General features: G+C 35.0%; 1 protein-coding gene across 1 annotated transcript in view; it reads right to left on the reverse strand.

The window, feature by feature from the left end:
• The window catches only part of CWC27 (CWC27 spliceosome associated cyclophilin), a 101422-nt gene that overhangs the window by 17359 nt on the left and 68116 nt on the right, over positions 1-15947 (reverse strand). The window contains exons 11-13 of the mRNA XM_010395323.4: positions 14747-14844; positions 4618-4727; positions 1722-1825 (exon numbers count right to left, since the gene is read on the reverse strand). Coding sequence (XP_010393625.3) covers positions 1722-1825; positions 4618-4727; positions 14747-14844 — 312 coding nt within the window. The remainder of the gene's footprint in view (positions 1-1721; positions 1826-4617; positions 4728-14746; positions 14845-15947) is intronic.

Genomic DNA, 15947 nt, shown 5'->3' on the forward strand with positions numbered 1-15947 from the left:
TTTGGAAACAGACTGTCTCATCTGAGACTGTCTCATCTGAGAGAGCAAGAGGTGGTTGTGGGTGTGAGAGTGGGACTGCATAGAGAGCACCCATGGAGTGAGTGGGCAGGCAATGCTGAGGCAACAAGAAAACAAAGTTAATATGCACACTTACTGCGCTGCAAAATTAATATGATATTAATTATTAGTCTATTATGTAGTTTCATATTATTCCAAGTATCTTGTTTTAGTGCAATTCTGAATGTAATATTATTTTCTGAACAAAAATACAACTTCATAATCTGAAATTGCAACAGTTCTTCACTCAGTAGGAATTACAGTGGATAGTATCACTGACAATTAGTTACTCAGGTTTGGGTTTATTTTCAGTTTTTACCGACAATATCAGTAGTTACTCAGAAAGAAATAGGAAAGATATGTTTGAACTCTATAAAAGTATTTAAAAGACTGATTGTACTACTGTGATGAAAAAATATTTGACATAAAGATCAAGTTCATAAGAAGTTCATAAAAAGGCCAGATAAGGGAATCTTATACTGAACATGGGAGGTTTAGACCACATATTTGGAAGTATTTCTATACCAAGAGGGTGGTCAAACACTGGAACAGGCTTCCTAGAGAGAAGATCAATGCCCCTAGCGGGTCAGTGTTGAAGAGGTATTTGGGCAATACCAACACGCTATAGCTTTTGGCCAGCCCTGAAGCAGTCAGGCAGTTGGACTGGATAAATCACTGTAGGTCTCTTCCAACTGAAACAGTTGTTCTATAATTCTTGGAGGACTTAGAAGCACTTTGGTAGCTCAGAAGGATCTCAAAATATCAGTGAAATTCAAGGATCTCAAAATGTATATTGTATGTTATCTCTCATCCTCAAAGCGACTGAGGCAGGAAAAGACATAACGAAGGAAGAAAACATGGTTTGAAGAAGCAACAAAATTATTTTAAGTCATTTGGGATACAGAAATACTGGTTGTCTTAAAATACTTGCCAAGAACTTTCTTAAGGTTTCTATTTTACTGGTAGTTTTGCTGCAGCTCTGATGGCTTATGCATACAACTATGGAAAAAACTGTAGGCAGAGACAGCCTATTTTGTTGGACCAGCTGTAGTGTTTGCCTTATAAACGGAGATGATCTATCCTTACAAAACTTTTTTGCTAGGATTTCTTTTCTTTTTTTCTAGGCATTTTATGCATTTTTGCATTATGCATACTTTTATGAGCATCTATCAGCATGCAGCCTAGGACTTCAAGATTACACTTCCAATCATACTGATTTTTATCCCCTTGCTTACCTGAGGTGGGTTCTTTGCATGAAAGATGAACATGAGACAGCAGGCTACACACTGCTTCCTTGACTGAGAGGTGTTGAGACAATAACTTCTGCAGTGCTTTATCAACTTCAGTAATACCCCACTTCCTTGGGGTCACCTTACACTTCAGATCAGTCAGTCTACCTTCATCTCATCCATCATTTAAAAATAGTTACCATCCCCAACACCCAGTTTTAGAAGGACTTCAAACTACGGAAAGCTAAGTGTCATCTACTCTTACGCCTTATTTTTCAGAATGCTAAATGAATACATTTTAGCTGACTCCTAACGCAGCAGGTGCCTTCACATTTGGTGTTTTCTGCTACTCAGATTCTGCTTACCAGTAAGACTATGTTAGTACAGTAGGATTTCCATTGGTAAAGACAGAAATCCAAACAAAGAAAAACTCACCATCCTTCATCATTATCTACGTCAGGTTCTGAAAGCTCATTTTCAGGAGTTTCTTCAATTGCCTGGGTTAACTTCGATTTAAATCGGTCCAACAATGCCAGTGTCTGAAATGAAACACATGGTTTTACAGAAGTTGTATATTTCTGTATTTCTACAGACCAACAGGCATACACAACATTTTTATTATTTTGAGAAAAAGTACAATGAGAGTGATCTTTCATATGAATTCAGAAGAAACACTTTAGAGAGGGAAGTGAGAGAGCAAGAGGTGGTCGTGGGTGTGAGAGTGGGACTGCATGGAGAGCACCCATGGAGTGAGTGGGCAGGCAATGCTGAGGCAACAAGAGCAAGCAGGGAGTGGCCCATCAGGTGTGAAAAAGCACTTCTCTCACCATCTAGTGAAATAAAAATGCATATTTAAGGAAGAAAAACTTGTGGCTGCATAAAGAATATAACAGCTGATTAAATGACACTGCTGACAATGAATTTTACTTTTTGGACCTGCTACTGTCCTCTTTTAAAGCAATCTACTGTATAAATTACAAACCATTCAAGCTTTGAAGACCCAGTTTAACTGATATTTATATACTTTATGTTGATGATCTTTAAAATTATGTGGGGGTATTGAAAAAATTCACCACTTTTGCCTCAAATAAAATGAACCACCTTAACTATTTCTGCAGATACAGGTTCTTATGCTGCATACATAAAGCTCATAGTCATTTAAATTTGGTATTTTATTCTCAAACTGACATTGCCTGGTCTTTCAGGGACAATGAAGTGACCAAATCTCAGATGACACCTGAATATCATGCCACAGTTCTTGTTTCTCATCATCTGAAATGGGAGTTTGATTACACAAAAATTTTGTGTCTGAGCCTTGTGATGGGAGAGGGGGCTCTTCAAAAAAAAGCATAGAGTGTATGAATAATTTGCACAGCCCACAGCTTTTTTTTGCTGATATTTGAGACATTCCTGAAAATGAAAGCATCCGGGAATAAGGGCCTAACTGAATTTATGTGGCAGGTTACATTTGATTTGTAGGTGATAGGTTGGCAACTTATGTTGTAAAACACCTCTGTATGGCTGTGTAGTTTTGTTTGGTCAAGTTTTTCAAATTTAAAAGAATAAAAACTAAACAAGAATAGAAAACAGAAATAGGAAATACCAGAAGTGTTCACTGGAATCAAATTTCCTTCTGGGAGCAATCTTAACTTGAGGAGTTTCCTGGCTTTTGAATTCTTTCAAAAACATATTTTAGCACTGCCAAGGGCAAATTTTGGAGGACTTTTTTTGCATTTACTTTCTTTATTTTCTGTCTAATCTTCTGTTTAAGATGAGAGAGAGGAAAGTTTTGAAGATATTTGGGCCTACAAATCATTCTAGTTCTACAGCTTTCCCCACTATTGCAAACAAACACTCTACTTGCAACACCTGAAACAGCAAACCTTTGCGCCTAGGCCATCAGAAGGAAACAAACTGACCCTTTTAATATGAAATTGTGACCAAAAAAAGCCACATTCCTTGTGTCTTGTCTAATTTTCTCTGGCGTCAGCATTCCTGTGAACAGACCTGATGACAGAAATAATTTTGAAATATCTAAGTAGGCACTTTTGCAATAAGTCACTAGATGCTATACTGTGCTTCAAATAACTTTATAATTTGACCTTTGTAGAATAAGATGGCTAGGACTTACATTATCCAGTATTTTAGGGAAACATACCTTCTCTCCTTCTTCCTTACTTGTTGCACTGAGGATGGAAAATAGTATTGTGCTGTAGGATCAGTTACAAGGGATGCAAGACTAGAAGAGGCTCTCCACAAGTGAAATGGATTACAAAGAACTTGATTAATTACTGTTGAATAGTTGCCAGCAAGGTTACATAAATAAAAATTAAGATCTACTAGAATACATATCCCTATCATTTCATTTTGTTTTCCTGTGATGTCCATGACAGGGCTGATGTAAATTCATTAGATGTAGTTTGAAGTCCCTTGATCCACACTGCCAACAGAGCTTTAGTACTCTTTGATTCAAAGATAATGGGATGTTGAATGTACAAAGTTTCCATAAACTTCTTAGTTTAGAACTAAATCAGCTTGCTACATATATCAAGGTTTGCCAAATGCTGCTTTGAAGTTACTAAGCCTCAAGTTTCCAGTCTCTTCTAGATTCAACATGTGAACAGGAACATCTTCGTAGCTGAACTGACATGCACTGACAAACCAATGTGTTTGATGTACTGCACAGATTTTAAGTTGATGGTATTTCCACTTCATAGGCAGTTTCATATATTTAACCATTTCAGACCTTCCTATTTTAGAAAAAACAAATACTTTTGTAAAGTAAACTGTACTTTGCTCGTATTTGCCTACTAAAGTCTACAGACATCCTAGCTAATTTTGAATAATAATTTTCATTGCATTTAAAAAAGATTCTCTTTTTACAGTACTTATAAACTATTTCTTTCATTTCATGACACCAAGAAGTACTGATGAATTTAATCTTTTTAAACCATAATTTAAAATGCTAAAAAACCCAGCTAGAATAAATGCAAGGTATATAAACTTCTGTCCCAGTGTTACCTTATGGCAAGGAAAGTGTAAGGTGAAGAAATGTGAACTCTCACAAATGTAATCAAGGACTCTTCTTCATGACTAGCATTTCCTTCCAGAAGATTTTAGTAACTAAACTGGGAGCCCTTTCAGACACACATTGAAAATTCATTTACCTGTCCACCTGGGTAATTAAAAGATTTATTCTTACAAATAATAACTTTCTTTTAATGGAAAATGAAACAACAGATTTTAAAACTTTGCTTTTATACAAATGAAGAGATAAATATATTCAGAACATTCTTCTGGATTTTTGTTGCCCAGGCTATCAAACTATTACCTGATCTTCACGGGAAACTCCTTTCTTTGGCTGTTGCTTTCGCTTGTCTTCATATTTTCTCTTCTCCTGAAGGTACTCCTCAACAACACTGTTTGGAGCAGGTTCCTCCTCTGAATAAGCAAACATACTTCGTTAAACAAATTTAATTTGGTTTCATGATTTAGTGTCTTTTTGGAGATAAAATACCAAGCAAAACACTCCCATAAAACATTTCAGTTGTACTGCTTTCTCAGCAGTAGAATGATTTGCTACTTACCGAAATGAAAAACACAACACTGTACCGGGCAGACAATGAGTCAAAAGATTTTTGTTTCAGTTATATTTTATTATGGAGCCAGGGAAAGCAGGGTAACAGAAATAAAACCTCTGATAAAAACTGCTGAAATTCCTTTAACAAGTTGACCTTAATTTCTGAAGATCTTTCTTGAAGCAGTTGAACTGTTATGTGTATTAATATTCTGTGACTATTTGTTAAAAAGTAGACAAATAACCTACAGAAAAATTCACAGTTTTCTTCTTTTGTAGGCTGAAGTAGCCACGAATCAAATCCTTGATCTTGCAATAGGGAAAACCCCCCTATTTTTAAAAGTAACATTTGAACTTTAAACAGAGTCCATCTTGTCAATCAGGAAAAAACTCTTTTTTATATAACAAAATGATACATGGATGAGTCAAGAGCTGCTCTTCTTTGTCTTTTTTAACAGTGTCTTCACTGCAAAGTATTCACTGTCCCATTAAATTATTTGTTAATAATTTAATGCGACAAAAACTGAATTGGAAAATTGATCAATTCACATTCACATTTTCTTCTTGAATAGCATTAAGACATTGTACATACTGAATTACTATACTTGAAATTTATGTACACATATTTATGCAATTGTTATTCCTGGTAACAAACAGAAGAGTAAACTCTCTGGATGTCCATTGCAAATGATGAACAAAAATACTTTTGGAGAAAATTGTTTCAACAAATTTCAGGATATATAGCCTGATGAACACTGTATCTAAATGAATCTGTTGTTACCAGGTTTTTCAGATGAGTGCTGACAGCTATATAGAAGAAGTGTCTGATTCCAAACTAAATTTCTCTCACAACTGAAGTTTTCTATGAAGTTTATAAACACAGCACTTTGTAATAAAAGGAAATAAATTTGTTATGATATATCTACATATATTTGTTTATGTATTTCGACAAATAAAATATCTTATTTCCTTTTTATCTTCATTTCTACATTGCATTTAAATAACATTTAAACTCTTTCTACATTGTATTTAAAGGGTACCAGGGAAAATAATCAAACTTACATAATAGCATTCAGAGCTGGGTTTTTTTGCTGTTTTCCAGTTGATATGTTGGATATAATGATGAACAGAGTATGGCAGGTACCAGCAAGATAAAGAAAGAAAAATCCATCTTCCAGAATGAGCAAAATAGATAAATGCACACACACACACACATTTAGGGATGATTAAACAGCTGCCATAAATCTGTCATAAAATCTCATGCAGCATAGTATCAGATGAACTGAGGAGAACAGAAGTACAGTATAAAACTACCACACATAATGACAAAACTCAGTATTTCCCCCTATAATGTCAATCTCTTCTACAAATTAAAAATCCCGTTCTTAATTCAAAACCAACCCCTTGTGAAAATAATGCATTCGTTTTTGCATAAATGCATGTATCCAAACTGCTGGCTATCTGGAAACAACATAATGTCTTCTTTTACTAACATTTAGCCCTAGATAAATAATTTCAACTACAAAACCATCTGCTTCCTTATTAAAAACAACCTTTCAGGTGACATTTACCTAAATGAGTGCTTTGAAAGGAATTGCATTTACGCCATGATCAATGTAACTGCCCATCTGTGAGAAGCAAAAGAACTGAGAAGGGTGTTCTTGAGTATGTATGAAAATGCCAGTCTCAAACTGGACACAAACATTTAAACCTGCAATCCACCCTTGATATACATATGCTGAATTTTAAGATGTGATCCTTAGTCATATAGGTTTTTTGACTAAAATTTAGTTTAATGTAGTGCAGCTCAAATACAATGCTCATACAAAAAGGGTAAAATTCCCAAATTCCCCTTTTTGTGGTTTTTTTTTGTTGTTTGGTGGTTTTTTTGGTTTTTTTGGTTTTTTTTTTTGTTTGTTTTGTTTTGTTTTTTTTGTTTGTGTATTTTTATCACTCTCATATGTGTGCCACTTACTGTTAATACAAATAATTTAAATTTCAGTTAAAGCCTTTTTTTAAGACCGTTGTTTCTTGGGTCTTTGCCTGTCAGAGGTTTTCTAATCCTCAACTTCATGCTCTCTGCCTCCTAGAAAAGCCTTTTCATAAGTTAGACAAAAGATAATCAGATCCACTTGAACTAATGTCAGAGTGAGTCAACTAAAAGAGCTGGGCACTTGTATGCATCATATTTTTGCATCTTTCATTAAAATGACTTAAAGACAAACTTATATTTCTTCATGAAGTCCTACAACCTATCACTTAACACTGAAAGCAAGCAGCAAAACAGAAGGATTTTCAAGAGCCCTTAAGTCAATGGGTTATTAACACATTTTCAAACTTGAAACCACCAATAATTTCAAAACCACAGAGTACTTTTGAATATAAATTATATATTCAGTTTTTGATAAGCAGGAATTATTTGATAAAGTTATTTTGTGTCTGACTGGTAATCAGCAAGTTAGAAAAAATGTCCAGAAGAGAGACTTTGGTAAGAAACGTTTTTAAATGTAAAAGTAGATTGCTGCCTACTACTCTGCAACCCAGATTCCCTGCAACTGTAACTGCAATTTTGCAGCTGAATTGAAAATAAGAGGAACAATAGCACTGTATGAAGGATTTGACCTTCATATCAAGGTAGACAAATTTAGGTCCAGTTTGCTGATTCAGCAAAAGTATAAGGATCATGACTTTGGTATTAATCTCCTTAATCTAAGAGGATTTACTCAGGCAAAAATTAATGAAAAATGACATGGATATACAGAAGTGAAATAAAAATTAAATTGAATTTAGGTATTGCAAGATGCAGAAGGTAATTTAAGTTACAGGAAATCTTGCAGACTTGTTCCCTAGGAGGATCTCACCACAAAGAGTAAATAGCATGAAGCAAATAATTTCTTCTTTAGTTTGAACAAGCTGTTGTGTATATTCTGTCACTAAGGAAGGTGAGGGGGGGAAAAAAAGAAAAACCAAAAAAGATAACCTTCCTTATTGAAAATATATTTCACCCTACTTTCAAAAGAATTTTTAAGTACATTGCTAATTACATCAGCTAGCTTGGGTTGCTACCAAGAAAGTCTTCATCTTATTGTGGCAAACACTTTATCATTTAAGTAATTAATTTTCTTTCAGACAGATTCTTCTATCCTGAAATTATGGCCAATACATGCCAACATGATGGTGTAACCTAACCTAAAACTTCGGGTTTGGGACATGGTTTTACAATGATAGTCTGAAACTACGAAGGAAATTCTGAAGTCCTTAAACCAGAAAGGAAGAGATTGATTTTAAAAAAATATGGAAGACCTTATTTTGCTCACACTTAAATAAGGAACAGTTCAAATGATGTCAGCTTTTAACTAGAAAATGATAGAAGTATAACAAAGACAAAACTTGATCCAAGGGCATTGAATGGAAATGAATGGATGGTTTAATGATGGATCAATTCCTAACAGGAAGTGAAACAGAAGAGAAAGCGTGATAATTCTAAGCTTAGTTCCAAAAGCATCTGGTAAATTTAACAACATAACAAACACTCAACAAAAGGTGTATCACAAGTGCTCTATTTTTGAAAGTGCAATTTTAACTTCCACTTTATGGAAACCAAGAAATGTGAATTCTAATTCAGCTGGCCTGTGGTAGATCAGAACAGAATGATCACTGCTTATGCTCGCACTCATATTGCCCTGAAAGACAGGGCTCCATTTCTAGAACTGCAAGTAGGGTAACTTTACCTTTAAAAGTCCACCAGTTGTGGGACAGATAGGGTACAATTTCACACAAATACAGGTCTGAGAGTATGCATACAATTTTCCACAGTACAAACTTTTTTAAACAAACCTTGTAGTAATTACTGTCCTTGTAGTTAGAACAGGTATTTTTTCCTTTTTAAGAAAGAGATAATAAAGCTGTGTATAAAACACTTGTTGGAAAAAGAAGGGAATTTGGTTTGGTGAAAGTATTACCAGAAATACAGAAGAGCAGAAACAATACATATTGTGACAGAAAAACACATGCTGATTCTGAAGGTTTAATGTCACCATAAAAAAGGAAGAGCCTATTGCACTGAAAAGGATCAATGAAAGACTAGTTTATGATTTTTCTTTGATGAGATACAACTAGCATGAAGATTTTTACACACACTTAAGCATCTTACATCACAAAACATTCCTGATATGCTATACTTCACAAATGTAATCCCATTAACTCTTATAATGCAATTTTCTCATATGTAATCATGAGTTTATACAGAACTGAGGTAAGATAACAAGGAGAATGTACAAAGATACCTGTATTAAAAGGTATCCCAGTTTACTTAGCAGGGTTTGTGTATGTTTTAAATGTGGTGGGCCCATACATTTTCCTTGGTATCCAAAATGCATTCTTTAGCAACTGAGATGACACATTTCATATGATAAAAGACCTATTGGACAAAAATGACAAGAAATGCATGGCATAGCTAGACTAAGTATCAAGGGGGAAAAAACCTCAAAAACTTCTTGTCTGAAGTGAAAGAAATTATGATTGAATGTTTTGGTGAATTAAAATAAGAGGCCTAAACCACATTCCTGTATTAGTTCAGTATATTCCACTTTCAGCTCATCAATATTGAGTTTATATTGCATTCTTTTGGAATTGTAAAGGTATGCAGTACTGATTTTAAAAATCTTATTGAGATGAAATCTTAAAAAGAGAAGCTGTTTTTGTTCCAAACCAAATCAAATCTTTACAAATTACAAAATAAATTCTAATATGCCGTAATATTTCAGGAATTAAAATGGAATTCCTATCAGAAGTTACAAATACAGAACTTAGAGACACTTTAGATAATTAAAAACCAAGACAAATAACTCACTTCTTCCAGAATTAGGGAAAAAAAATTACAGTTTTAAATACTATATATATGAAACTTAAAACATTATAGTTTAGTGTAAAGTAGTGTAAGAATTAATAAACCAGAAAAAAAAAAAAGGAAATAATTTTATGCTTGAAAGAATTAGTAACATCCTCTCCTGTATATTTTTGCTTAGGACTAGTTCTACTAGTGGATTTATTTGCAACTTCAAGAACTGTTCAGTTACTGTTGCTATAGCTCGGGCCTGCCTAAGATCCTAAAGAGCCACTGCTTGCCAAGAAGTTAGGTAAGAGTCAGGAAATATTTAGCAACTGTGAACAACTGAATAGATTCGTTTACAGAATGAGCTTCCAGGGCTGGACTGATTACTAGATTTTCAGTTTGCTACAGTGAAAAAAGCAACAGTTCTAGAACAAACCTACTAGTTCATTTAGCCAACTCAAATAATAAAATCTTAGAAGTAATTCCTAGAGCTTCAAAACACTTATTTGAAAGACCAGAGCAGATTTGCAGAACAGGGTGAACTGCAAGTTTTGAGTAAATCCTTTCTGAACTTCGGTAGCTTTTAGGCACATGGTCCTAGTCTAAAATGCAGTTAATTTTCAAATGTCAGTGGATTTTGAGTACACATTTAAGATTACTACTAAAATCAAAGCTAGTTTAACAGTGAGGTTTTGTCCTTTTCTTCTGCTTCTGCAGACAGAGAGACCAGAGGAAAAAGGCATTCACTTTAGCAGGAAGGGGACTGCATAGTGATGTTGGGTACTAGGAGATTAAATGTAAAAAACCATGCAAATAGACAAAGAAAAAGTTTTGCAAAGGTCACAAATTCAAGATGGATACTTTTATACAATGCAGCTCTCCTGCATATACTGAAAAAATCTTCATACTTAATGCATTTATGCTGCAAAGTTCCCAAACCATCAAGATTTGGATGTTATTATTTTCAGAGTGTTCTGAAGGGTGCAAAATTCAAGTCCCAGACTTAAAGAAAGCATCCTTCCATGTAACACAGGGCTTAATTCTTTGAGTGCCCCTGACATTACCCAAACCTTATAATACAACAGAAATAAAACATAATCTTACACTGGCATCCTTACTTGATTTTGAAAATTTTCTAAACATTTCAATCATTTGACTACCATATCACAATTAAAAACAAAGCAGAAAACACTGCATGCCTCAGTAGAATTCTTACCCTTGAATGTTGGTTTTTACATCAGTTGTTAGGTTTCCCTGCTCAGACAGTATATTACAGCTTTTCTGTTTTCTCATGTGTGTGTGACAATTAAATTTCACCACAGATTATTCGACAGCTTACAAAAATGCTCTAACAAGAAAAAGTAAAATGTTACTTCCTAAATACTACTACTATTTAAAACCAATATACAGTTAAACAACTGGGCAGATGCTGTATGTCTAAAGCAGATTTCACAGAAGTACATTCCCAGGTTTACTCTACAGAACTTTGAAAAGTGTATCTTTTTTGAGTATTTGACCAAGTACCTCAAAATGCTGAAGTAATTCAGCACTCAAATTATAGTGTTTGATGTAATTTCTGGCATCACTACAACAAATGTCACATAAAAGAAAAACATCTTATTTAAAGTAAGGTCTTGACAGCAGTCTGGCATAGTCGACAATACCACTCACAAATTGGAAGACTGGTTATAATCAAACATGTACGGAGGGAACTATTTTTTTTCTCTGACCTCTTGAAACAATGTAAACACTTAAATTTTCACTCTCCAGTCTTTCTTAATTAATCTAATCTCTGAATACAGAAAAATATTAGGTAAGCATAATATGAACAATTTGAAGAAGCGATACTAAATGTGATGCCAACACTAATAAAGATCTGTGCAGTGGACTTAAAATAAACGTGTCATGCTGCCATCCCTTCCTTAGCATCCTCCCAGAAATAGACCCAATCCTGCCCAGTATGACCTAAGCCTTATTCTCACCATTTTGGGATCTTCAGTGAATTTCTCCCACGATGGTTCCAGATTTTGGCTGAGATTTAGCGTTTATTAATCAAGCACATAATCATATTAATGTGGTTACATAGCCTCTGAACTAACATTTTTTCCTAATGCAACCAGCTCAAAGCATAGGCAGACACACTGCAAGTGTCTGCACCATCTGCACAGACATACCTGAGACAGCATGACACAACTCACTCTCCCTCCCACACTCCCCAAGAGCATAGGCAGAGAACAATGGAAAAATCTCCTGCTACTTACACATCAATGATAGAAGTATTTTTTAAATAGACACAATTTTTTATATGTAAACTAATGTGGAATAGGTAAACTATTATACATTTAGCAGACTGTCTTCCATGTTGACAGCTCTATTGTAGTGATGAAAATTCAGGCCAATAAATATAAAATGACTAAGTGAACTAAGTGAAATATATGAAATGCTTTTAACTTTGGAGCAAGATTACTTACTTGGTACAACACTTCAACTTCTGTTAGAGTTCATTATGTTCAAGATAAAGTGTTTCTAAAGTCTATTCTATTATTCCTCAGTTGTAAATTCTGTTTCACAATAAAGGTATGCTTCATTCCTTTGACCAACCATCTCTAAATACTTAAGATTCCACCCTTCCATCCCACTCCCTACATAAATTACACGTATCTCCAAGTATCTCGTAATAAACCTGTCCACATAGTGTTCTGCTAGTTTTGGGTGTTTTTGTCCATTTTTATCAAATTGTTCATTATCTTTTTTGGTGGTACAATACTGGGAACTGAGTGCAATAATACAGCTGCACTTTTATGGTTACTGCATTTGTAGCAACAACCACAGTGACGGCCACATCACAGAATAAATTAATGTTCAGTTTGTTTTCTAGTACAAACCTGAAATCTTTCACTACATTTTCATTAATAATTTTATCCCTCACTACTTGCATCTCATTTAACATCCTTTTAATTTTACCTTAAATTTTAGAATATGTTTACTTTTAAGATTTTTATTTAGGCACTCCAATAACTAGTTCAGTAGGTTCTTTCCTGCCATCTATTTTTCTCAACAGGTACTGGAACAAACCCCTCCATATCACAAAAAGGAAAATCAAGATTATTCAAAATTATTTTTACCATTAGCTGTTACCTGCGTATTTCCAATTGATTTATGTCCTGCCTTCTATTTATTTTAAAAAAAATACAAGCCAACCCCACCAACCTTGATGCTCCCTTTGCTTGAATAAAAGGTATCCTTCCAAACTGTACCATAGTAGTAACTATTCCCCAAGTATTATTTTAGTCTGTCACTGTAAAGGTAAATTTCCTCAAATTACGAAGTCCACTGACTTAACTGGCATCAGAACAGGAATTAGTTTAAGCAATAGTGTAAGAACTATTTATCATATATGTACAATTTATCATATATGTACGTAAGAACTACACTTTACCTTTTCTATACCTCTACTCACAGATCTTTTTTTACATGGCTCATGACAGCATTCATTATTTTGCCAGTGAGAGCTTATATTCATTCAGTGATTCCTACAACATTTTCAGAGTCAGCAATTTTTAACATCTGGTGCCAGATTTCATATACAAGTTCATGATACTGTATTTTTTATTTTGTCAAAACGGTGCTGATCAAGCTCACCTGTTATTCAAAAGAGTCCATGAGTTTTTCTAAAACTATGTTATACTTTCTACCACTCTTGTAAATTGTGTGTTACCTGAATTTTTTTAAAAATAATTTTATATTTTCTTTCAGATTTCTATGATATTGAGAACTGAACTACAAAGCTACTCTAAAAACGTGTCTTGCAACTCCAGAGTGTTTAAAGACACTTTTTTGTTTCTTCAGTTTGGCTAAAAAGAGGTGCTACATCCATCTGGAATAAAATGTGCACCTTACTTACTATTATAAGCTTAGCAATTTATACACATTTTAAAAGAAAGAGAATATAAAAACTATCTGACAAAGAAGTGGGCAGCTGAAGATCCCATTTTGCTAAGATTTAAGGAAAATAAATATGGTAGTGACTTTCGGAATTTGAGTTCCATTGGTGTCCTAAGATACATACAAGTTTGAAGTCAATAGTTTTGAGTCCAAAGTTAACCATCTACATTTAAGAACGCTTCCAAGTCAGAAAGTCAGGAAGACTCAGCAAATCAGAGGTCATGTTGGGGTCACTGAGGCAACAGCTGAGGCAGCTGCTGGGCCAGAGAGCCCTGAAATAGGAAAGGCCTGCTGATGGAAAAACTCAAGATATTTGACATACCACTCTCACCTTTGTGTTAGTAAAGGAAAAGCCTCTCCCAGAATTCCCTGCAGACGAAATGTAACCTTTCACACCCCCCAGACTCTGGTTGAAGAAAACTCCTCTCCAAGCAGACTCTGTGGCTGCATACCTGACCTGGTCGCCCACTCTGCCCCTTCCCTCTGCTCACTGGTTCCCTTCCCTGGTCCCGCCTGTGTACCGCCCCCGTGCCCTCAGATCACTGGCCCTTGTGACCCTTTGTAAACCTGAGCACGAACACTGGGGCCTCTCTCGCACCCGGTCCTCTCTGCAGAGGATGAAATAAACCTCGTCTGTGGAACGCGCCATGCAGAGGGCCCTCCTTGACTCCTCATCTCTGGTAATGTTGAGCTATCTGTGTTGAGTGTGTGTGTGTGTCCTCAGTGCTAAACATCTGCGGGGCTGAAAGGAGAAGCTTGCTAGTGGCTATACTGCTGCACCCGAGCAGTCTTGAGCCCAAGACGGTTTTGGAGAACACAGCAGCGATCTCCCTATCACCCTAACACCACACACTCCTATAAGGTCACAGCACAGATGTAACTAAAGAACCCTTAGGAGGAGAAATACTACCTGATTTGAAAGAACAAATGCTACCTGTACCATTTCCTTACATACTGGCATCATTACATTACTACCATTCCTAAGGAAAGAAAAGAAAAATCTGCATTTCAACAATAGAGTCTACATTTATGTACACAGAGCACAAAACCAAAAAAACCTTTAAAACCAGAATGTTAACTGGAGATCTACACAAAACCTCTTACCTTCTTTTTCTTTGGGTCTTAAAGCTCTTTCTTCTTTTTTCTGCTTTGCTTCCAGCAGTTCGCGTTTCAGCTGTCGTGCTTCCTTCCGTAGCTCTTCACTGCAAAGAGAAATATTTACAAGAATATAATCTTCTGTGATGTAAAATCACTCAGAACAAACAGAATTGAAGTGAATGGGCAGTAGATTTTTGATACAAACAAAGAGAAGGTACAGACTCACTGATGCTAAGAACATGGCTTAAAAATTAATTAGGACCTCAGAAAGTCCATATTTTCATTAGAAGGGATAACAAAAGAACATTAGTCTTACTTTAAGACCCTAATAGAAATAGGCCAAGGAAATAAATAATAAAACAAGGAATCTGCATCTGAATTTTACTTTAACATTCTAATTAGCCATGAGAACCACACAAAGATAATCTGGAACAGAGGCACTGCCAAATAAATATTGCATGTTTTAAAATTCTGTTTACTCAAGTAGAATCTTAGTATCCTGGATTTTTCGGTTGGACAAGCAATGCAGTTTTTCAGCAACAAAGACATGAAATGTATGTAAGCGTATACTATTAAGATATGAAAATTAATTTCATTCTACAAATTTTGCAAAAACCTTATGTGATAACACTAGAAAGAAGAAACTAAAATTTGCAAGTCATTGTGCCAATATCAAATGGAATATTGGTCTTCACAGAATCACAGGTTGTAAGGGACCTCTGAAGATTAGCCAGTCCAGGTTCCTTGTTCAAATGAGGGCTAAAAAGAAGAGGTTGCTGAGAGTACTGTCCAGTCAGGTTTTGACTGTCCAAAAATGGACACTCCAAAATATCTCTGGGAACTACTTCTTAACTTCCCTCAATCCAAAAGAAACTCTTCTGTAAATTGAATTTAGATTTAATTTCAGCTCGTGTCTATTTGTATCCATCTTATGGTTACATGTGCAAAAGAACTGATAATTAATTCAAAATTTTCAGGTGTTAGAATTTTTATTTTGCACTTTAATTTTTTTTTTAAAGTTTAAATTAAGTCCTGATTGATTTAGATTTCATCACAATCAAAGAATTGCAGAAATTATTACAATGCAGGAACATGACATGCAAGCATTTCCCTGCAGTTGTTTTATGTACCTCAATTTTCATCTGTAATACCATGACTAACTACAGCCTTTTCTAAGCAAAAGACTTGGAACTGTTGGATGACTGCT

This window comes from Corvus cornix, chromosome Z (assembly GCF_000738735.6).
Source record: "Corvus cornix cornix isolate S_Up_H32 chromosome Z, ASM73873v5, whole genome shotgun sequence".
In the NCBI taxonomy this organism is placed as follows: Eukaryota; Metazoa; Chordata; class Aves; order Passeriformes; family Corvidae; genus Corvus; species Corvus cornix.